The sequence below is a fragment of the Ailuropoda melanoleuca genome, chromosome 1 (genome assembly GCF_002007445.2).
Source record: "Ailuropoda melanoleuca isolate Jingjing chromosome 1, ASM200744v2, whole genome shotgun sequence".
NCBI classification, from domain to species: Eukaryota; Metazoa; Chordata; class Mammalia; order Carnivora; family Ursidae; genus Ailuropoda; species Ailuropoda melanoleuca.
The window spans coordinates 142,646,057-142,669,829 of NC_048218.1; the positions used below are offsets into that span (position 1 = coordinate 142,646,057).

General features: G+C 41.4%; 1 protein-coding gene across 3 annotated transcripts in view; it reads right to left on the reverse strand.

The window, feature by feature from the left end:
- The window catches only part of CDK6 (cyclin dependent kinase 6), a 238,152-nt gene that overhangs the window by 13,214 nt on the left and 201,165 nt on the right, over window positions 1–23,773 (reverse strand). For 2 of the 3 annotated variants that reach the window (XR_004627502.1, XM_034667706.1), the window contains exons 5-7: window positions 8,854–8,904; window positions 2,907–3,042; window positions 2,561–2,693 (exon numbers count right to left, since the gene is read on the reverse strand). Coding sequence is in view for 2 of the 3 variants with exons in the window: in XM_034667706.1 (XP_034523597.1) it covers window positions 2,561–2,693; window positions 2,907–3,042; window positions 8,854–8,904 (320 nt within the window). In the remaining variant the exon portion in view is untranslated. The remainder of the gene's footprint in view (window positions 1–2,560; window positions 2,694–2,906; window positions 3,043–8,853; window positions 8,905–23,773) is intronic. The other variant, XM_002918235.4, reaches the window with a different exon arrangement.

Consider the following 23,773-nt stretch of genomic DNA (forward strand, 5'->3'; position numbering starts at 1 on the left):
TCTTGCCAAATAACTGATAAAATGAGATTCTGGAACTGCTATTCAGTCAAGAGTTGAACACCATGACGGACTGGATCATTTTTCAGCACGTATCCTCCTTCTTCCCACCCCTCCCTTCACGGGAGGAGTAGTCTTTCCTCTATTAGAGTTGGCCTGGGCCATGTAACTTACTTTGGCCAATAGAATGTGGACAGAAGCAGCAGGGTGCCTCTTCCAAGCCTAGGCCATCAGGGCCATCATGTGTTTCTGCTGGTCCTTTGGGAGCATCCACCTTCTATTACTAGAAAAACCTGCTCCAGGGAGCCAAAGCTCCTCTTGTTCTGAGCCCCAGAATGAGACACATGGAGAACACTTGTCCTTGACCCATAGGCTGCAGCAGAGCTGTTTCTGCCAATCTGCAGACCCATGAGCAAAAATAAATGCTTACTGCTGGATGCTGGTGAGACTTTTGGGTTGTGTGTTATGCAGCAGAACCAGACTAATCCAAGAAATAGCCCACTCTCCCCTGATATGCGCCTTAGGCTCTGAAAACAGACAGCAGAAACTCAAAGAGCATCATATTTGGATTAAGTCCTCAGCCTCTCAAGTTAACCACGACGAAGGGGAGAAGATTTGTAAAGACGGGTAGGTTTGGGATGTTAAAAATAATCTTCCCCCTGAATGGTCTTATTACTGTGCCCTACGTACGTATATATGTAAGAGCATTTACAAATGCCAATGCACATATCCATACATACATGGCTGAGACGTTGTAGTGTCAGCCTTGTTTTCAGATAAAACAAAGGACAATTCTTAGAGTGCTAAACTTTTAAATGTTGTTTCTTAAAAGGAATGACTTTCTAAAATACCTTTCCCTTTCATCCTTACTAAATCATTCTGAATAGAGGCAACAAGTACTGCTGGGATCCCAGCTGCCTCTCTGGCACTGAATGGCTCTCTCTCTTCCGCTTGATAGTTCTCCCATGTCCCTCTAGCAGGAAACAGTGAGAACTTTCAGGGGGTTCTTAGTTTTGCGGTCCTCGGCTGTCCTTTCCCGAATGCCCATGGATTATTACATTTTGTCCTTAAGTTTCTTCCAGTCCTGACGTCACTGGGGCTGCTGCTTATTCTTCTCCTTTGCTAATTCTAATCTCTACTGACGCTCATTGTCTACCCTCTTCCTTCTTTCTCTGGTAGCTTCTTTGTGCCTTGTTCTTTTCTATCTCCTGCATTTCTCTAGTTGAGCACTAGTGTGTGGTCTGACTTTGGAAGCCAGCAGCACTAGTGGGAGACACTGAATGAACATGCAACATCGTCTGCTTTCTTTACATTTTAAGTTCCTCTTGGCAACTCCTACTGATGTTGGAGCTAGGAGGTACTCTGAGCTGTCTTTGGGTATCCCAGGAGCTGAAGAAGTGGGATGCTTTACTACTAAAATTGGCTATCATTGTGATTCTGTGTCCCGAATCTTCTAAGAGGAGCATTCCATTCAAAGTTGTTGCTGAAAAGGAAAGCCGATGGCGGCCATATTTTATAACACATCGTCCGTACCCTCTCCCAGCATAGCTGACTGGACCAGGAATGGTGACCTGGCTCTAGGCAGCAACTCCTATCATGGCTTGGCAAAAAGGTGAGGTGTGTCAGCCACATTCTTCCTTTTAGGAATCTGATGCAGGAAATACTAACAACAGAGCAAACATGAGCAGTGGGCATTAGAGCTGGAAGGATCCATGAGTTGGTTGAAGTTCTGATAGTCAAAGGGCCAGTCAGAGTTAAGGGGAGCAGAGAGTACTACCGAAAAGAGGCACTGAAGGGGAGAAAAGGCATTCAGGGAAGAGACAAGCACAGCTGCTGAGCAGGTGATGTTCTTAGTAGGACTGAGGGAGCATTTACGCTCTGGATGGCTTTTCATTGCCAGGCCGCATCAAACCCCCTCTTCTTAAGGTAATGCAAGTACTCATCTGTTATTTGAAACCAAGGAAAAAATTTCCTAAATAGTAGGTGAGCCAGCAAGTGTGGATATATAGTCAGCCTCTGTATGGGAGACTATATTCTCCCTTCTAATAATTTATTTCAAAGGATGTGAGCCAAAGTCCTCAGAGTGTCTTAGAAATAAACGGAGGGGAGGGAATATAGCTGTCTTTCTCTGTAATGTGGCACTGGAGGGAATCTTTGAGTAAGCCAGAAATGAGCCACCACCAGGTGAAGATGGAATTAGGGATCTCACTGGGAGAATCCATGGCTCTGCGAACACGCCAATCAATGGCTGTGTCCACACGGAGTTAAATTAGAACATTTCTACTAAATCCTATAGACTCTTAGTCTATATTTGAAATTTAGAATACATTGACAGAGCGGGAGCACTAGCGCCTCTAGGTCTGGGAGCACTTTCTTGGTGAGATATCAAAAGTTGTTAGTCAACAGGTGAAGGATACACTCATTACTCAGTGGGTTCTCAACACCAAGGGTAGCTCAATAGGTACACTCCTGACCTATTGTTCTGTAGGGAAGAATGTCTAAGGCCAAGTATCACGCGTCTAAATCTCAAGCAGAACACAAGTCCTTATTTTCAGTGACGTACTTTCTATGAGCATGGCACGTTCAATACTTATCGGAAGCATGTGTCTAGATGAATCGAGAGGCTTCTGTGCTGCATTCAAATGAACATTTAAAGATGGCGGATTGAAAGCGTGTGGATCAGACTCTTTCTCTTTCTGTAGGAAATGAAGACGTTCCAGAATCAAAAGCCACCAGCTGCTGCAGGTGTGGAAATGAAAGCTGCTGAGAGGCTGTGGCCTCTTGCTCTGCGTGGCTGTGGTACATGATGCTACATTGATGCCGCGCCCGCCACCCACGAGACCACCCAGCGGACAGGTCACGTCTCTCATCAGCACCGTACAGACCAACTCTGCACTGCGTGAACTTACCAGAAGGAGGTCCTTGCCTTGCTCGTCAATATCTGTTACGAACTTCTCAATCGGTTGAGGAGATTTGGAGTGAAAAGCCTGTCTGGGAAGGGCGACATCCCTTGGCCAGTCCTCTTCTCCTGGGAGTCCAATTACACTACAAAAGAGCCATGTGTGAACATAAGCATCATTAGCTGCTATGCTGAAGCTATTTTCCCACCAAAGTCCAGATGATGATAAAGTTGAAGAGGCAGGCATGGGGGACAGGAAGCCCCCTCACTTGTATTATTGGCAGGACTCTCATCTCTGTCCTACTGAAATAGGATGATCAGAGGGTAGGGGGCAATCTCACAGAAGAACTGGAAAATTCACTGGGAAGAGATAAGAGATTCCTCTGGTAGCAGATATGGAATGTATGAGATGATGCAGAAATAGAAAATAACATATTACCAATAAGTCCTGACATGCTGACAGAGTAGGAGGCCACGAGGGCACATATTTTCCTTTATGTCCAAGAGTGCTTTTTTGGGTTCTGATCCAACACTCTCATATTGACATGCTTTTATGATGCTCATCCAACACGATTCATTAACACATAAATTTGGCCGCACTTTTGGTTAAAGAACAATTCCCCAAACAGTAATTACATACATTAGAATCAGACCCAAAAGAGGCGAATAGGTATGTTAATTCTGTGCTGGGCAAACACTATTTTATAATTTAATTTCAAATTAATTTAATTAAATCTAGTTTATATATATTTTATACTACAAAACTAATTTTTTTATTTTAAAAGATTTTATTTATTTTAGAGAAAGAGAGAGAGCAGAGTGCAAGTGGGGGGAGGAGCAGAGGGAGCAAGACAAGCAGACTCCAGGCTGAGCACAGAGCCCGACTTAGGGCTCGATCTCACGACCCTGAGGTCATGACCTGAGCCGAAATAAAGAGCTGGACAATTAACTGACTGAGCCACCCAGGCGCCCCTATAAAACTATTTTATGGTATTCCAAAGTGAGCAAACAATAAAGAAAGACAGTATCATTTATGTTTCCCATGAAAATTATTCTGGGATCAGAAATGTGGAGAGAAGATCAAGTGATATAGAAACAGCACAGGCATTGTATGTCAGCTATATTTAAATACAAAAAATAAACTTAAAAAGTAGGATAGGCTTTGGAAAAGGCAGACCTGGGTTCAAATTCTGTACCGACAACTTACTGGTAGATAAGGACAAACTACTTAACTTCTGTAAGCCTCAGTGCCTTTATTAACAATCATAATGTACAGTGACAATTTACATAAAGAGCATAGCACAGTGCCTGACACATAACACTTGTCACTATCAATACATTAGCCATTATTATTTTAAAGATTTTATTGATTTGAGACAGAGAGAGAGCACAAGAGGGGGGAGGGGCAGAGGGAGAAGCCAACTCCCCGCTGAGCAGGGAGCCCAACATGGGGCTGGATCCCAGGACCCTGAGATCATGACCTGAGCTGAAGGCAGATGCCCAACCGACTGAGTCATCCAGGTGTCCCACCCATTATTATTATAAGAAGAAAATAATGTTATTAATCTAAAATGCATAGGCAATGCATCACTACCACACTAAAAATATGAACTGCTTGAGTCCTACTGATGTGTGACTTGAGGTTCTTCAGAAATATTAATAGGTTAGTGGCTTTAGATGGGGGTGGGCAAGCCCACGACCCCAAGATCTCGACTCGGTGGAAACCAACAGTGGGATGCTCAACGGACCGAGCCACCCACACACCCCTACACCATGGAGATATTTATTTAAAGTTTATGTATATAGGGGCACCTGGGTGACTCAGCTGGTTGAGAATCTGCCTTTGGCTAGGGTCATGATCTCAGGGTCCTGGGATCCAGCCCCGAACTGTGCTCCTGCTCGGCAGCGAGTCTGCTTCTCCCTCTCCCTCTGTGATCTCTCTCACTTTCACTCTCTCTCAAATAAATAAATAAAATCTTAAAAAAATAAAGTTTATGTATAGATAATAGGTAGGTTTGAATAAGGGAAATCGGATGCAAGAACTTATATCTCACTTAATAGACTCCGATTAACTTCAAACTAAAAAGTTACAATGTAGTGGACAGAATATATGGCCATTCAGGGGCGCCTGGGTGGCACAGTGGTTAAGCGTCTGCCTTCGGCTCAGGGTGTGATCCCAGCGTTCTGGGATCGAGCCCCACGTCAGGCTCCTCTGCTATGAGCCTGCTTCTTCCTCTCCCACTCCCCCTGCTTGTGTTCCCTCTCTCGCTGGCTGTCTCTGTCAAATAAATAAATAAAATCTTTAAAAAAAAAAAAAGAATATATGGCCATTCAAATTGACCGAACTTTTTTTTTAAGATTTTATTTTTAAGTAATCTCTACACCCAGCGTGGGGCTCGAACTCACAACCCTGAGATCAAGAGTTGCATGCTCTACCAACTGAGCCAGCCAGGCACCCCCTGACCAAATTATTTTAACTACAGTTAGAAATGGTGCTGGCCTGCATTAGAGTATTCTCCTTGGCCTGGCACTCACTGGAACAAAGGTCGAGAAAATGTGTTCTTCTGAATGGATTTCCAGGTTTCAGGAAGATGTGGTGGTGAACGTCACAGGCTTTCTGTAAGGCTTTCTTCCCCCTTGCCTTCCCTGAACAGAGCCCAGGTCACAGACCTCACCTGGGAAGAGCAGACACCTGTATCATAATTGCACCTGTCACTGGGTGTCCGGGAAAAGACCCTGTACTCCTATGTCTGTGGGACATGCTGGGAGAGCCAAGTTGTTGAGGCAAATAAAGACAGACTCATGGCCATATTTACCAGAACAAGTGAATGGAAATGACAACTTGGGCAATACACAAATTTGCTTAATAACAAGATCTAGAATAAGAGTAGAAAGAAAAAAGATACCACTACTGATTATTAAAGGACATAAATGCAGGGGCGCCTAGGTGGCACAGTGGTTAAGTGTCTGCCTTCGGCTCATGGAGTAATCCCAGCGTTATGGGATCGAGCCCCACATCAGGCTCCTCCACTAGGAGCCTGCTTCTTCCTCTCCCACTCCCCCTGCTTGTGTTCCCTCTCTGGCTGGCTGTCCCTATCTCTGTCAAATAAATAAATAAAATCTTTAAAAAAAAAAAAAGGACATAAATGTGTATGCTTGGAAATAGGGATAGGCAGAGGAAGTAATTTTATTTCCTTCATTTTTAGCTTTTTAGCCATTTTTTACATCATTTTTTTGCATATCATCACCAGTCATCTAGAAATCAATTATAAAAATTCTTAGTAATAATTAAAATATCTTTTTAAAAAATCCTTTTATTTGCAGCTTTGAATATATTTATATCAAAATGAATCTGGTGCTATGTGTAGCTGAAGGTCAAAAGCAAAAACGAGTGTCTCTGTGTGTATGTGTATGTGCGGTGTATAATTATATATACGTGTACATAGCTATCTATATAAACACCTTTCAAAAGTATTTTTAAATCTATCACCTCCTCTGATCCCATAACGACCTCCTGAGACATGTAGGTCAGTTATTACTTCCTTTTTATAGATGTGGAAACGAAGGGATGAGGAGTGAATTCCACTGCCAAAGTCACACACAGTGAGTTCAGCCACAGAGCGGGCGCGAACCCAGCTCTCTTCATTCCAAATCCAATATTTTGTTTCCATTTAACTATGACTCTGCTATGAAAAATGCTCTAAAATGTCAGGAGCTAAAAGGATTCAGTTTCACTTTCAAAGTACTTGCTGTTCTTTGAAAGTATAAATCTTTCTAAATGCAGAAACAGTTCTCCTCATAAGAGAATGTGAATGTGGCTTTCCTTTAAAAAAAAAAAATTCCCTTTAATATCCAGTATGAACTTTTACGGCCCATAGACGAATGTTGTGAAACTATGATAGGTCCATTAAAAAGTGCGTGCATCAAGTTTCAGTATTTGGACAGCTGAATATAAGCCTTAAAAGTTGACATTTGTACTGCAAAGACTGACAGCACCGAATCTATAAATGGCAGCAGGGATAGAAAACATTTTTCAAGTACTTTAGAAATGACACTAGGGTGCAGCATTGTCCCTTTTCTTTATGCCAAAGGAACAAACGCAGAGTAAACAGAACATCATTTCAGTGAAACAACGCCAGGAACCACGAAGTAAATGCTAAAGGCATAAGACTTCTAGAACTTTATGGCTTCTTTTCTGCTGGCAACCTAGGGTCTCAGGCCTTTGCCAAAACTGGGACTGGCTCTCCCTTGGGTGCAAGTCAAATATGTTTGTCGGAGGTTCTCTTCGGTCCATTTCCCTGGGTTCAGATACCAAGGGGCACTAACAAGGCTAACAAGTTCGCAGACCCCAGGGCTAGAGGTGGACAGAACGCCCGGGTGATGTCAGTAAGGGAAAGGTGGTGACGGGTTTCAGTGTCTGGCGAGCTGGCTTCCCTCAAGATGGCTTTTCCTTCTAACAGAGTCACTGGTGTGTCTGACTTTCCCAGTTCCTGCTTCAAGTTCGCACTGCACACAAACTATATTCAACAGTGGTGGGGAAGAATAGATGGGAGTTCATCGCTCTAAAGCAAAGAAGTTGACATCCAGAAGCAGAGAGAACATGAGTTCTGTCCTGAATCTGCCCATCTTATGGACTGGCAGGAGGAGAAGGGGGAGGAAGGGGGAGAGGAGGAGGAGGTGGTGGGGAGTGGGAGTCCCGGCAGCTGCCCTGGAGCGGGGGAGCCCCCACACAATAAACCCAGCAGGTATTTTTCAGGCCTTAAAGCCACTGGGTTGTGATTCAGGAGTGGCACTGGCATCATCAGAAGTCTAGTGGAGCTTTCCAAGTCACTAAAAGAACAAACTGAAGTTCCAGTTTTATTCCAACTGTTTTAAGCACTCCTGCTCGAGTAGATAGCGTTAAACATGTAATTATTTTCTTTAGGGGTACTTTTCACCAGTTTTATGGACTGAAAATATCATAAAAATCACTGGGATTCCTATAAAATGTTACAGACCAATGTCTGGGTCTACTTTTGGCTCTAGAACTCCCACTTTTTTCTTACTTCACCCTAATTCTGAGGGGGCCTGGCAAATGCACATACTTCATGCTTTGTGAGAGGAAAAGCCCCTTTCTTAACATTCTAGAAACATGAAAGCATACATACCCCACAGGCACAAATATGTAGACATGAATGGAACTCTGCAAATCATCAACGAGCCAAGTAACAGACAATTAGAACCAAAGAATTTGAGCGCAAGAAAGGATCTTAGAATTTACGTCCAAAGTTTCAGTATTCAGGTGAAGAAGTTAAGGAACAAAAAGGTTAAATGATTAATGATGAATTATAATCACAGCTGCCATTTTAAAAGCATTCACTATGAGCCAGGCACCATGTATGCACTTTACAGGGCATTTTAAATGACTTTCTCAAGACTGCACAGAATTTAGCAACAGACATAGCGTTAGAACCTAGGATTCTCATTTCCTATGTCGGTGCTTCAAAGAAAAATGGGTTGTGTAGCACACCATCCAAAACAAAACAATGCAAAACCAATCTGGATGACTCAATGGGGATACTCAATGGGAACAGGAAGCCCAGTGGGCAAGGATGGGCTACCAGGCAACCAAGCGCCCCACCACTGATGTTGGATGCGTCTGAGATGGCCCCAAGCAGACAACACATTTGAACTCAAGAAATGGAGCTCAGCCAAATGGAGAAGGAGGATCTGCGAAAAGATCCGCCTGAGCAACATGCAAGCTTCCAGAACAGACCGGTTAGGCCACACGTCATGATGGGCTCTGCATAAAACAGCATGTCTGCCATGTCCCCACTCACCAAATAATAATACTGACGGAGGCAGCAGCTTGGGGGAGGAAAGACAGGAGGTAAATATTTTATGTGAATGTCAGAGAAAAGGCACTGTACACGTTTTAATGCTATGGACACGGATGTAAAATTACAGTTACTACTTACTCCAAGATTTTTCCAAGCTGATCGACATCTGAACTTCCACGAAAAAGAGGCCTACAAGAGTAAAGATACATATTAAACAGGGAATTTTCTCCAGTTACACTTCAATTGTATTGGTCATTACCATTGTTTACAGGAAGCAAAACATTCTTTAAGGGTGAGGAAGGAGTAAAGAAGTGAGACATCCTTCCTTTGGTCAATGAAGGTTTTTCTTGCATTTGACTTCATAGTAAGAATCTCTCATAACTATCTGCTGGTCCTTGACTCCCCTGTTTTATCACCGTGGGTATTCTATTTGCACTCACTGCAACAACAGTGCCACGGGGACACACAGGCCCTGGTTTCAAAGTCCTACCCAACTTTCTGATAGGGTAGAACACATCACTGTTCTAGCCGGGACCGAGGGGTGCGTGGGCTTCTTTGAAACTGTTCTCTGTCAGATTCTTCTCTGAGCACCCTTTCCTCCCCTCTCTGCTATCACAGGACTTCCTCAGGGAGCTCTTTCTTTCCATGGGTCCCACTGCTGCAGTGACATGCCTCTGGACCTATTTTTCCGATTTTATCACTTTCCTGTCTCACAGCGTTATGGTAGTTAGCCATCACTCTGGGCTTCAGAGGAGACTGTGAACACACAGCCCTCGGTGTCAACACTGGGCATTTAACTGGCCATTAAATGAGCTCATTTGGTGACATTTCTGGCATTTTCCCAAGCAGATCAATACTCCTCGCAGGCAAGGACTTCTCTAGGTTTGCCCATAATCTTTGGCCTAGAGCTTTACCTGAACAGGTGCTCAGTTAATAAATACTTTATTTAATATATTCCTATGGCACACACGGAAAGGTTTCCTAACCCCTCGTTCAATGACTGACAGCTATTTTTCAACAATAATGTGCTTTAAAAAATATTTGTAGCCTATTACCAGAGACCGTATTTTTAAATGTTATATATCAATTATAAATATAAATATTACATATCAATTTTAGAAAAGCCAAATAATGGAATCTTTTTTTTTTAAATTTTTTTAAAAGATTTTATTTATTTATTTGAGAGATAGAGACAGCCAGTGAGAGAGGGAACACAAGCAGGGGGAGTGGGAGAGGAAGAAGCAGGCTCATAGCCGAGGAGCCTGATGTGGGGCTCGATCCCACAACGCTGGGATCACGCCCTGAGCCGAAGGCAGATGCTTAACCGCTGTGCCACCCAGGAGCCCCAAATAATGGAATCTTAACAGCTATTATTTCTAGAACACTAATGTTGAATCTGACATAATGCCATGTGCTCCCCAAACATTATCTCCATTTAATTCTCACAAAAATTTCAGGAGCAAGGTAGTATTATTATTCTTATTTTCTGATGCATGGATGGGATTGGAGATGTTTCATGACTTACCAAAGGACAAATAACAAAATGCAGACTTAAAATTCAAACCAGGTTCGCTTTCCCCAAAGCTTATCTGCTTCATTATTATATCGTAATACTTTTATTTTGGTTACTAATGTTCTCCACACTCACAGACAGCTCCTACAGTTGAGCCTCTGGGTGAAATAGCACAGAGCCTGTGTGAAAAGCACTTTAGAAAGAACCTGGTGTCTCAAAAGCAGGTGCCTGTGGGATTCTGTATTCAGGTTGCTTTGCAAATGTCCAAGTGTCTTTAAATTCTTGTCCTGCTTTAAGAAGGAACAAAGCAATTCACCAGAGTGACTGAAGTTCTCTATTCTTTCCATACACTTACTGTCTCATGGCCCTTCTAAATTTATTTATTTATTTATTTTTAAGGAATCTCTATACCCAACATGGGGCTTGAACTTCCATCCCTGAGATCAACAGCTGCCCACTCTACCGACTGAGCCAACTAGGTGCGCCTTAATTAAGTTTTTAATTTTAATTCCAGTGTAGTTGACATACAGTGCTAGGCCCTAATAGATTTTTACATTCTGCCCCCAGTGCAACCTTTTACAGCTGTTTTGCTCACATCTTAATTGATAACACCATTTTTCTTCTCCTTTCCAAAGCGCAGAACTTGGGTTGCACAGAAACAATAGTGCCCTTTCTTTTCACACTTCTGTTTCCTTAGTATTAAGGTATAAAATTACAAGACTAAGTATAACCAGCATTATGAGGTTTGGACAAACACAAACGACCCCTCTTTGTGCAGCACGGATCTCAAATGGCTCAAGTGATGGGCACGCTGGGTCAGTAGGCACAGAGGGCACCGAGGGCATGCCTTTAATCTAATGAGCTGGTGAAGTAGCTTGGTAAACATGCCAAGCCCCTCACCCTGCACGAAGAAGACTGGTATCCACAGTGAAATTATCTTTGAGGATCATGGAGCAGCTTAAAAGAAACTGGCATGGCTACTGGGAAACAAACAAGGCAGACTACCTTGAGCGGACCTTGTTCCCAGGCAAAAGCATAAGCCTATCTCTTTCCTGAGGTGGGTACTGAGACCCGAGCCTGAAGCTCAGCTCTGGCAGTGGCTCATGCCCTCACTGGTTTGGTTACTGGCTCCCTTTTTATTTTTCTCCCTTGCCAGTATTGTAACATTTTTGCTAGCTCCACTGTGCATTTAAGCAAATGCTTGCTGTATTTTATCTTACATTTGCTACATGTTTTGGCAGAGGGCTTTCAAATCATGTAGTCCACCATATTGCCAGAGCCTTCAAGTCTTGCCTCTCTTGGCTGGACTTGGCTCCAAATGTGCTTTACATCCCTGAGTTAGAATTGGCTCATTAGTTTTGTCTGCTTTAATGAGTGCAAGGAGCAGAAAGGTCTGAATCAGAACCACTTCTCTGTGACCGCTTCTCTGATGGGGAATACTAGAAACTCGGAAGCAACAATTCAGTGTATGGCTCAGAATGACTTTTGCCAGATAGGAAGACCTGGCATGGGACTGTGAGGTCTACTAAGTTGGCTTTAGGATAGATATGGATTGGCTTGAGTTATACAGAGCCACTAAATCCTGACTGCATGCAATTAACTCCTATAAAATAGATCTTTGGATGCAAAAACATAGTCACAAAATAACGGCAATGAGTCACATGAAGGGGGGAACAAGTCTACCTGGAACTGGTACTCTTAGTTGACCAAAAGGTGGTCATGAATATGATCAAATTCTCAGGATCATCCAATCAGTTTTGGGCTGAAAAAGCTCAAGTTTGTAGGAGCTGGTTTTGTGAGAGAAGATGCTATGCTATGTTTATTAGAAGCATAGAGAGTTACAATGGATTTAGAGAAAAGATGAAAGCTTTCATCATGATGACCTCTTGGGGGTGCTGTGGTGGATACCAAAATGTAAGAATAAGATTGTCCCAACTGTATAATACACTCTGTCTTTAAATAAGGCTCCATGGTCAAAGTCTTGGCTGTATTAGGTCTCTGACCTGTGTGCATCATGTACTGAGGACTGTATTTTCACTGAGGTTATTTTGCATATTTCTTCCTTCCTCAGATAAGCTGAGTTAAATATCCTTCAAGTAATGTAATTTATGGCATGTTTTAGGGGGACAATTATGGCCTTTGACTACAGTCTTTGGTTTAGTGGTAAGGGAGAGTTTAATTCTACTGCCTTGAATAATTTTATAATTGCAGGAATGATTCAGCTAAAACACACACATACATGAGTCAAACTTGGCTAGTCCTTTATTACCATGACATAGGGCTGAGCTGGAAGGAAGTAGAGGGCTGAAGGACCAACATGGGGGAGAGTAAGACACAGAAAGACTGAAAGACTGAGCTAGAGATGGCCAGACAGAGACCATGTGAGGAGGTCCAAAATAACTCTGAACTCCATTTCTTCCTACTGCCTAAATCTACCTCTCCTTGAAATCCCAGGGTATATTTATATGGGTCCTTTACGAAGACTAAAGATGGAAGGGGAATATTCTATTCTATATCATGAGACAGAGGCTCATAAAAATTAAAAAGTCATGCATTTTTTGTCTTTTCTTTGAGTCACTGCAGGGAAAGGATCCACTAAGCTATCCCAGAAGCCTCTCAGGTGACATACTTACTAATTCTTTTAAACCAGTTACTTAAAAATAAAATTAACACAAGAGATATTCTACTGAAAGCAGTAAATCTCAAGCCTGGATTTATATTTTTTAAAACACCTCTTTATATACACATTTTTTGGGGGGTTAACTAGCAAAGTGGAAAGATTATACCTACCAAGAACATCCCAAATAAAAACAGCAATTCTTTTATTGGATTAATATACTAAAAAATCCCTTTATTATATGGGGCATTACTGAAGGACAGTAACTTTTATGTATTTTACTATATCAAAAACTATAATTAATTAATTACTTCAGATGGTTTTTCAGTAATTTAACCAAGTGTTTGGGTAATGGTGCACAAACATTATTGGTGAAAGACCTTCGTTGAATCTACATTTCATGGATCCATTTCTAATTTTATACATTCCTTTTCTCTTCAGCTAGCCTATGATCCCCATTTTCCCTCAGATTTTCTTCATACTCACTTCTTGGGACAATTACCTTCTTTGGCATAAACCTTCTCTCATGGCCCTCAATCTCTTTTCTATTTGGAATTCCCACATAAACTACAGAGGACCCTACTGGAAGACTTTGTCATTCTACCCTTTGAAGCCAATTTATTTGACAAGATAAATAATATTTTGGGGAAAATATCTGAAACTGAACATTGCTATGTTTTTATGAAAGAGAATTTTAGGTTATTTCCAAGTATTTTCTTCAAATATCTTCCTTCACTATTATACTTAATAATAGTTAATGCTGATAAGATAAACTTTCTGCAAACAATAAATTTTAATTTATATATATAAGCATTTTTTTAACTAAAAGGAAATTATTGCAAAATATAATGACAAATTGCATTCATTTCAAACTATAGCAAAGTCAGTTTTCTTCTCATATGACTGTAGGTGCTGTCATGCCAAAACAAGTATGGTTCTTGGGTTTTCTTTTTTTCATAAATTTTTTTTTTTAAGATTTTATTTATTTATTTGACAGAGAGACAGACAGAGAGACAGCCAGCGAGAGAGGGAACACAAGCAGGGGGAGTGGGAGAGGAGGAAGCAGGCTCCCAGGGGAGGAGCCTGATGTGGGGCTCGATCCCATAACGCCGGGATCACGCCCTGAGCCGAAGGCAGACGCTTAACGACTGTGCCACCCAGGTGCCCTGGTTCTTGGGTTTTCTTTAGCAAAGATTTTCCCCAAAGCTTTTTTGAATTTGTGAGAGTTTTAGTCTTAATGCACACCCCCCTCCCACTCCCCACCCAACATGTTGATTTTTCAGAATATTTGTTGACAGGGGAAAGGGCATAGGCTTTGGTGATGAACTGTCCTGAGTGTGAATCCTCACACAGCCATTTCTCTCTGAATGACCTTAGGAAAGTCACTTAGCCTCTTTGAACCTTATTTGCTTTATCTGTAAAATGTCCAGTTTAAAGGAGACCTACAGTAAGTGGCAACTAAACACACATATACTTCCTCACACTCATACGTGGTAGACAGCTCTTTGTTCCTGGCCACTGCTATCCACAAATGATAAAGTGTTTCACGTAGTGAACAAGAAAGGAAGGGGACACGTGTCACCATATGATGGATGCCCAAATCATAGTAAAGGCTAATAATTCCTCCTCTGGGGTCACTATTCTCTAACCTGTTACAACTCTTACACCTGCATCATCGAGAAAAGAATGAATGAATGTCAGATTTTCAAATAAGGTTTGATTAACTTTGGATTGGCAATATCATTTCTTCCTCTGTATGTAGCTTTAGCAACACTCACATCTTTTAAGCGTGAAGTGAATTTTCTAGGGTCGGATTACAAAGGGCACCAAGTTTCAGATTACATGCCTTTTTAAACAAACTAAAAGAACATATAACTATCATTCATAAGCTCAATAAACAGTGGGAAACATTTAGAAGTAGGGTATGCTTTCTAGCAGATGAGACGTGTATGCTGATACGTCTGTTATGGAAAGGAAATGATTCATGCATAAGGGAAGATGAAAGGTTTCGTTCAGTTACAATACTTTCATTGTACTAAAAAGATGAGGAAGTCATGGGTCACCCTATGGAACCCCTCTGCAACCTGCATTTGACCTGCCGTTACGCTGTAGCGGCTATCTTTCTTGATTAGCAGAGGAATTCTCCATGTTCGTAACACCACCTTTTCAAAAATATTGCTTACTGTTTAATGCCTTGTTCCTGTGTTCAGTTCTAGAGAGCTGTCATCTGTTAAGTTGAAAATGTTAAATTTCTATTTTACAATTACCACCTATTCAAATAGCCAGATTTAGCAGAAAATGAATTAATTAATTTGCTTCGTAAACACTGAGTGATCATCCACTAAGCACACAGGGCTGCACTAGCTGTTGGGAGATAACCTTTCCCCCAAAATATATATTAAGTATAAATATTACATAACATAGGTCTTAATATTTAATATACATATAGTTAAATTGTATTACATATTTTAATACAAATATATTAAAATATAAATTTATAGTATTTATAAATAAATACATATATATATTACATACTACCATAATGATCCTTGCCTCTGTGGGAGACATGAGATACAAATGCAGGATCTTGAAATAAAGACGGTTATCTCATCTTACTGTGGGAGACGAAAGCTCAAGGCAATCATTTAACCTTTACTACAACGCTGGGAGGTGGTCTGATGAGCTGCCTTTTACAGATGAGAAGTAAAGAAACTTAACCGAGGAAACTCTGCACAGTAAGTGGCTGAGTTGGTCTGTCTGACTCCAATGAGCAGCAAACAGAAGCAGGGTTTTAGACAAATACAGCAGAGGTTTGCTGAGTCCCTCAGAGGGGATGAAGACAGAGATAGGGAAGCCAACAGGGAGGTCAGGGCAGGAACGAACGAGATCACAAGGACCTACCCCAGGGGGACAGAGCAGATGGGGAAGGACACAAAGACACAGAAGGGAAGGTGATCTGAATTTGGTAAAAGACTCAATAGGACTTGGGAGAAGCAGCATGGTTTTAAGTTTCCAGGCTGAATAAGAAAGGTGGGGAGAAGATTGGAAGACAACTGACTTAATTTTAAACATCTTCCTTTATAATAAAAATAATGTATAAAACAATGCTTTGAAAACTGAGAATGAAAAACAAGTAAAAGATTAGTTAAGCATACCCAGGGGTAGGTATATACCCAACAATACTGGCAATGTATGTGCACATAAACACTGGACATGAATGCATGTAGCAGCATTGTTCCTAACAGCCCTAAAGTGGAAGCAACCCACATGTCCATCAGTTGACAATGGGATAACAGAATGTAATACAGCCACACAATGGAGTGTCATTCAGTCATAAAAAGGAATGAAGCAGGGGGGCCTGGGTGGCTCAGTAGGTTAAGCATCTGCCTTCCGCTCGGGTCATGATCCCAGGACCCTGGAATCAAGCTCCGCATTGCATTGGGCTCCCTGCTCAGAGGGGAGTCTGCTTTTTCCTCTCCCTCTGCCCCTCCCCCTGCTCATGCTCACTCTCTCTCTCTCAAAGAAATAAATAAAATCTTAAAAAAAAAAGGAATGAAGCACTACTACAACATGAACAACCCTTGAAAACAGTATGCTAAGTAAAAGCAGCTGGTCACAAAATACCACGTATTTATTGCATGATTCCATTTACACAGAAGGGGCAAATCTAGGAAAGTAGATTAATGGCTGCCTAAGCTTGCGGGCCTTGAGGGGGAATGAGAAGTGCCTGGTGATGGGAACAGAGTTTCTTTCTGGGTTGATGAAAATGTTAACTTGATTGTGGCAATGGGTGCCCAACTCTGTAGATCTACCAGACTAAAACCCACTGAATTTATACTGGTGAATTGTATGGTATGTGAATTGTACGTCAATAAAGTGGTTTAAAAAAATAGTAAAGAAGCTGTATTTCGAAGCAAATGTAACAGATTCAGAAGGAGAGTAAAAAATTGCTCTAGGGGGCGCCTGGGTGGCTCAGTTGGTTAAGCATCTGCCTTTGGCTCAAGTCAGGATCTCGGGGTCCGGGATCGAGCCCCACATCATCGCATCATTGGGCTCCCTCTGCTTCCTGCTTCCCCCGCTTGTGCTCTATCAAATAAATAAATAAATAAAATTGTTTAAAAAAAAACTGCTTTAGGCCTTAATATATAAAGAAGGCTTAAGTACATGGTATTAAAATGTAGTGACAAACATTTATTTTACCATATATTCAGTCAAGTACCCATTTGGAGACATGTACTCTGAAAGTTTCGAATAACCTACAAGAAGATCTCAACCCCAAACACCTGATTTATCAGATTAGAACTAATTAATAAACCAAAAAAGTCTCTGTACAAAACAGGACATTTTTCAGAACTACTATCTTTTGCTTTCCTCTGGATGGCAAGATTATAGGTGATTTGTTTGTTTTCTGCATTTTTCTATTATTCTTCACTCAGTGTTTGATGAGCACTAATAACTTTTATAATAACCCCCCCAACTCTGTGACTTGCTATATAGTATGTAGATGTATGCCATCTGTTCACCTCACCTCTGCATTCCCTAGTCTGATGCTAATTCACTTCGATTATTAAGTTACGTGTTGGTCTGTCCAACCAAACGAAGCTCTCTGGGGGCAGGGCCAACCCTTACGTGCTTCTGTATCCAGAGCACGTAATTTACTGCCAACTCCGTTCATGAATGGCACTCGTTTAATAAACAGGAATGGTTACTGTTCCTCCCACTGAGAAGGCCTTCTCTCCCTTCTTTCCGTCAACTTCAGTCCCTCCCATCTCCAAACTGTTGGTTCATCTCTGGGTAATTCAGATGTGAAATTGTGTATCTGCGCTGATATGTGTACATGAATAGATGCATACACATTTAGAGCCAAAACCGATTTGATTTATATTGTTCTATCTGTTTATGCTTTAACTGATCTGTGGCACAGTATCATACTGCAAATAATGGGTATTTAAAAACAGGGGGCTGGTTGACAGTCTCCTACATCTAAAATTTCACCAAAGCCATCAGGGAAGCAGCAAGAGGCCTGCAGGATAGGAACTTCGCCCTCAGGTGCTTTACTTCACCCAGGCACGCAGGTCAGGGATGGGCTTCTTGGAAGACAGAGGAAGAGAAGGGTTGACAAGAAGTGTAGCAAAGGCCAGAGTGAGGGATTAAAGAGGGTGTGGAGGGGAAAGAGGCTGCAGAAGGCAGCTAGCCCAGAAAGGAATGGGTGCTGGTGGGGAAGAGCATGGGAGAAAAAGAAAATTTAAAGCCCAAGTAATATAAGGCAAGGACCGGGGCAAAAAGAACAATCGGAGATGAAGTTCTGTGAACGGAGACAGAGACCAAAAGGAAAAACCCCTACCAGGGATGGGAGGTGCCACTCACGGGACAGAGCAGATGAATACAACTGAGAAAGTGTGCTGCCCTATCCTTCCACAGTAGGGGACTCTGAGTCTGGTCGTTTCCTCACAAATAAATAGCTGAATTAATTTTTCCTTGTTACCAGATGTGAATAATTTATTTCTCCACAGAGGGCTCATATTTTACTGGACTGTGTATGAGTAACTTCCTTGAGAGAGAGTGAGCACTAAGAGAGGTAGAGAGGAAAACCCCACCATTTTTCAATTCAAAATTGAGAATTAAACCAGACCTCACCAAACCACTTGAGACTCCTGAAACATTACAAAACTTGCAAATTAATATATTTACTGACTTAGTCAATTTTATAGATGACTCAAGAAGCCTAAGTGGTCATTAAGATAAAAAAAATTATTTCTAACCACTTCAACAAGTATTATCTATTGTTTGCCAGAAATAATTATCACTCTTAAATACTTATTTAATCAAAGAATTGCCTTTCTGTTGTTGCAGTGCTATCTTTTCTTGTCTCAGTCAACTTGGGAGCTGCCCTAACAAAATACCACAGGCCAGGTGGCTTAAACAACAGAAATTATTTCCCCTAGTTAAGGGGGCTGGACGTCCTGGATGAAAGTGCCGACAGGATCGGTGTCTGGTGAGGACTCGCTCCCTGGTTTGCAGATGGCCACCTGCTGGCTGTATACTCACGTGGAGGAGACCAAGCTTCCTTGGGTCTCTCTTATAAGGGCACTAATGTCATCATGGGAGCCCCACCCTCCTGACCTAAAGAACCCTAAATAATCCCCAAACCAATCTGTACATAATCCCAAATAACATCAAAATTGGGGGAGAGGGCTTCAACATCTGAGTTTGGTGGTGGTGGTAAGACACTAACATTCAGTCTGTAACACTTCCTTCCTCATGTTAATAAATACTGTATCTTTCCGAACTTTATAATTAGAAACAAACTAGCCACATGGACTCAAGGTGACCCAAGTGAATCAAGTTTTCTCTCTCTGAGAATGTTCTTGTCCAATAGGTGCAACAAACATGATTTGTCTCATTTCCGTGTCTGCGATCCAAGTACTCATTTTATACACTTTCTGGTAAGTTTTCTTGCCAAATTACATGTTCATTACTCTCACATTGCCTCCCTTTTCTCTTGCTCTCTGTTCACACTGCTCAGGGGAGTTCTTTTTAAAAAAAAATTTTTTTTTTTTTTAAGATTTTATTTATTTGACACACACACACACACACACACACACAGAACAAGCAGGGAGAACAGCAGAGGGAAAGGGAGAGGCAGAAGCAGATTCTCCACCGAGCAGGGAGCCTGATGTGGGGCTTGATCCCAGGACCCAGGGATCATGACCTGAGGTGAAGGCAGACGCCTAAGCGACTGAGCCACCCAGGTGCCCCTGCTCAGGGGAGTTCTTAAGGCAGGAAAGAAATGGTATGCATTGAGTACTTTCTACAGGCTGGGTTCCTCGTTGTATTATTATATTTTCATCCTCACTATCACCCTGATGTCAGACCAAGTACTAGATAACTTTTAATTTGAAAGAAAGTTTTAGAAGAGGGAAAAGAAATCTTAGTCAAATCTAAGAAGCAGGAATTCACAAGGGTGAAGCATTTATATTAATATCCCCATTACCAGGAAACCGGAGGCAAGTCCAGAATGTGTGATCCCCACTGGAATCACCTCACTTCTCATGGGCAAGAGGCTTCATTAGCAGCCAGACATCTCAGGCTCAGCACCCTGGGGAAAGGTGTCTTCTGTCTGTCATATAAACCCAGAGCAGGGATCTTTCTCCTGTATGGAAATTCTAGCTGTAATACTCACTCTATTTTATCTTGGGCTTGAAGTTGAAGAACTTTAATGATAACATGCTTGAAGATCATTTGGGGCAAGGGTAATGGTGGTGTGTGGAAACACAGAAAAATGATCAGAGATTACTAGGATACCTGGCTGAATCAGTGCCATAGATTAGTCACGCTTTGATTATTAACTGGGCTCAGGGTTTATCGATCACCTTCACTCTGCAGAAGAACTGTGAACTAGAGACATACCTCAACCAAACTGGAAGCTCATCGGAACCCATCATAAAATCATCTGTCTACAATTCCTAGCCTATCTTTATATTGTGCCTTCCTACGAGAGAAAGCAAAGCTGTAACAGGGAGTTAGCTGGTCCATGAGTGAGAAGCTTGGTACCCATGCTCCTCAATACTTGGCCATTTGGGTAGGGCACTCCACAATAGGGTGACCAACCAGCACAGTCTGCCCATGATGGCTCTAGTGTTAGCACTGAAAATCTGTGTTCCAGGAAGCCTCTCTGTCCCAGGCAAAACGGGATGGTTGGTCACCCTATACAGGAGACCCAGAACAAAAGGTTGTAGAAAAAGAAATTAAAGAGAGAGAGAGAAATCATAAAAAAAATTGCGATTTCCAAGGGCTGTTTTGAAAAATCAGATAAGCATCTCTCAAAACCATAAGAACGAAGGTGGTCCAGGCAGGTTTCATTCTCTTTTTTCCTAAGAACTCACTGCCACTATGTGATAAGGGACCAGAATATTGGTAAGCTCCCCCCTCATATCATAATTCAAGATGTTACTACTCTCTCTTAGCAAATGACCTTGTAAAACTATATACAGTTGACCCTTGAGCAACACAGGTTCGAACTACATGGGCTCACTTATATGCAGATTTTTTTTACAGTACTGTAAACATATTTTCTTTTATGACTTTCTTTTTTCTTTTTTTTTTTTTTAAGATTTTATTTATTTATTCGACAGAGATAGAGACAGCCAGCGAGAGAGGGAACAAGCAGGGGGAGTGGGAGAGGAAGAAGCAGGCTCCTAGTGGAGGAGCCTGATGTGGGGCTCGATCCTGTAACGCTGGGATCACGCCCTGAGCCGAAAGGCAGACGCTTAACCGCTGTGCCACCCAGGCGCCCCTCTTTTATGATTTTCTTAGTAACATATTCTTTTCTCTACCTTTATTGGAAGGATACAGTATATAATACATCTAAAATAAAAAACATGTTGATCAGTATTGTCGGTAAGGCTTTCAAGTCAACAACAGTAGGCTATCAGTAGTTAAGTTCGAGGGGAGCCAAAAGTTATACATCCACTTTCAACTACACCAGGGAAGGGTTTGGTGCTGTTAAACATTGTGCTGTTCAAGGGTCAACTGTACATCTTGCCTGAGGAAAGAGCACTACCAGTCTACATGCGGAAACAGTCCAAAGAAGTGCACGATCTAAAGAGGCAGCCACCAATAGAGATGGGGCAGAGCTACTACTCTAAGACAACGAGTATTTTCATCTTGTCCCATCTAATTCACTGGTAGCAACAGGCTTCGAGCTGGGCTGAGAAAGGATTCTGAAATTCTGCCTAGGTGTAGCAGGAGAGAGTGCTGAGGCTAATCAGCCACACATACGGAAAACAAACTAGCCACATGGACTTATGCTGACACAAGTGAATCAAGTTTTCTCTCTTGGATACATGGACATCAAAGCAATTATACAAAGAATAAAAGTTAGCAAATGTAAAAGTTAGCCCATCTATAATGACACACTCCAAGAGCAAATATTAGGGTCACAAAACTGTGGCTTGCAAAGCCACTTCTTACATTTCTTCTAGGAATCCACCAGGTTTTGTCTTTGACACAACATGTTCATCAAAGAACATATAATTCTGGGCACCTCTATGCTCATGCACGCATGCTTTCTCTTGCAAACACTCCAATATTGACATCAACCATCTGTCATCGAAATGACATAATCCAGGGCTGAAGGTTTTAATGTTGATTTTGGGGGAAAATAATCACTAGAAATTTTCTCAAATAGAAGTGTCTGTTGGTTGAAGTGGCTTATTAAAAAAAAAAAAGCAGTTTTGCTCAAAAAAGAACCAAAAGTATCACTCAGAGTATTACAAATGATCCAAAAATATTCTCAAATTGGATTCAATCTTTGGTTAAAAATACTCCAAATGGCAGAAAACTGATTTTCTCATTTTTTCCTTAAAAAAAAAAATCTGCTTAGCATACAAATATGGGTGCTGGCCCTACGATGCTCTCTACACGTGACACTAGTATTGAGAGATTAGGGCAGTGATCAGCAAAAGTTAGCATTTATTTCCTCAGGATAACATTTTACTGACCCAAGAGCCACCTTAATTTCTTTAAAGGCTTATTTAGTGCATTTGCACTTTTAGTGATGGGTGGGCACTTTTAAAAAAATTACAAAGCATCACTTCAATTCTTTTCTCTTTTTATATACAAATGGATAAAATGGTATCTCTAAAGAACTCCTCCCTTTCACCAAACTAAGGATGGCACCATATTCCAGGAGCAGGATCTGAATCTGGGCTCTATAGACCTTGCTTTGAACCAGAACAAAGAGACAAGAAAGTGGCTAGAAGTCATAACAAAGCTGTGATGATATGACTCAAGCCTCTATGAAGACAAGACTCAAGGACATATTTTTAAAAAATTATTTGCACACACATTTCTACCTACCCTTTTAGATAGAGTTTTATCTCATGACAAGGAGCAGTAATAATCTTTACTTTTTTTTTTCCTTTCTGAATGGTACAGACAACTGGTATCCTGTATGAATATAATATTCCTATCCAGTGCATTTTGGGTAGAATCCAATAATGTGTGATAACTCAACAATTTAGCACAGGAAGCAAAGCCCACAACATTCCTTAGAAATTTCACAGACTATCTAGACAGAACAGACCCATGTGAATGGGATTTTTTTCAGTGATATTTGAAGAATGCAATTTTTCAGGGTGGGCACACTGGGTTTGTGACGGATGCAAATTCAGATATGAAAAAAAAACACAATTAAATGATTCAGACTCTTGCATTGTGCTTCCACAGAACTTATTTCTGCACGGGTCAAACAAAGGAAAGTTGGTGTTTGACAACTGTGGATGACTCATCAGAGGAAGTTCTTACCATATGGATGTGCTTGTTGAAATAAAGCTGGTTAACAAAGCCAGCCTTTTTTCTCCCTGTGGGCCAGTGAGGGTTTCATTTTAGGAAATGGAAGTGTCAGTGTGGACAAACTGTCCTCAAGTATTTATAGCATAATGTGTAGTTTCCTTAAACTGCCTTTGAACAAAGAGTATGTGAATGAAAAATAAGATCTACATTTCTCTCATTCTCTTGGGTCGTCTGAACTGTATTGTTTATAAAACCTACTTAGCACTGTGACCCGGGCATAATGTGACAGGAAAGTGGTATAGCTACACTAAAGTATGCTACTGGCTTCCCAATACATTTTAAGAGCTCTTTATTCATTAAGGAAATTATGCCTTTCTCATATTCATTACATACATTTTCTCCAAAATTACCCTATCCTTTTTAACTTTGAGGCATTTTAATTTTTTGATGAAGTGTTCAATTTTTATGTAGTCAAGTATATTAATATTTTTTCTTTGTGACTTAAAAAAAAGATTTATTTATATTTGAGGCGGGGGAGGGGCACAGGGAGAGGCAGAGAAAGTCTTAAGCAGGCTCTGTGTGCAGCACCCCGAGATCATGACCTGAGCCGAAACCAAGAGTCAGACGCTTAA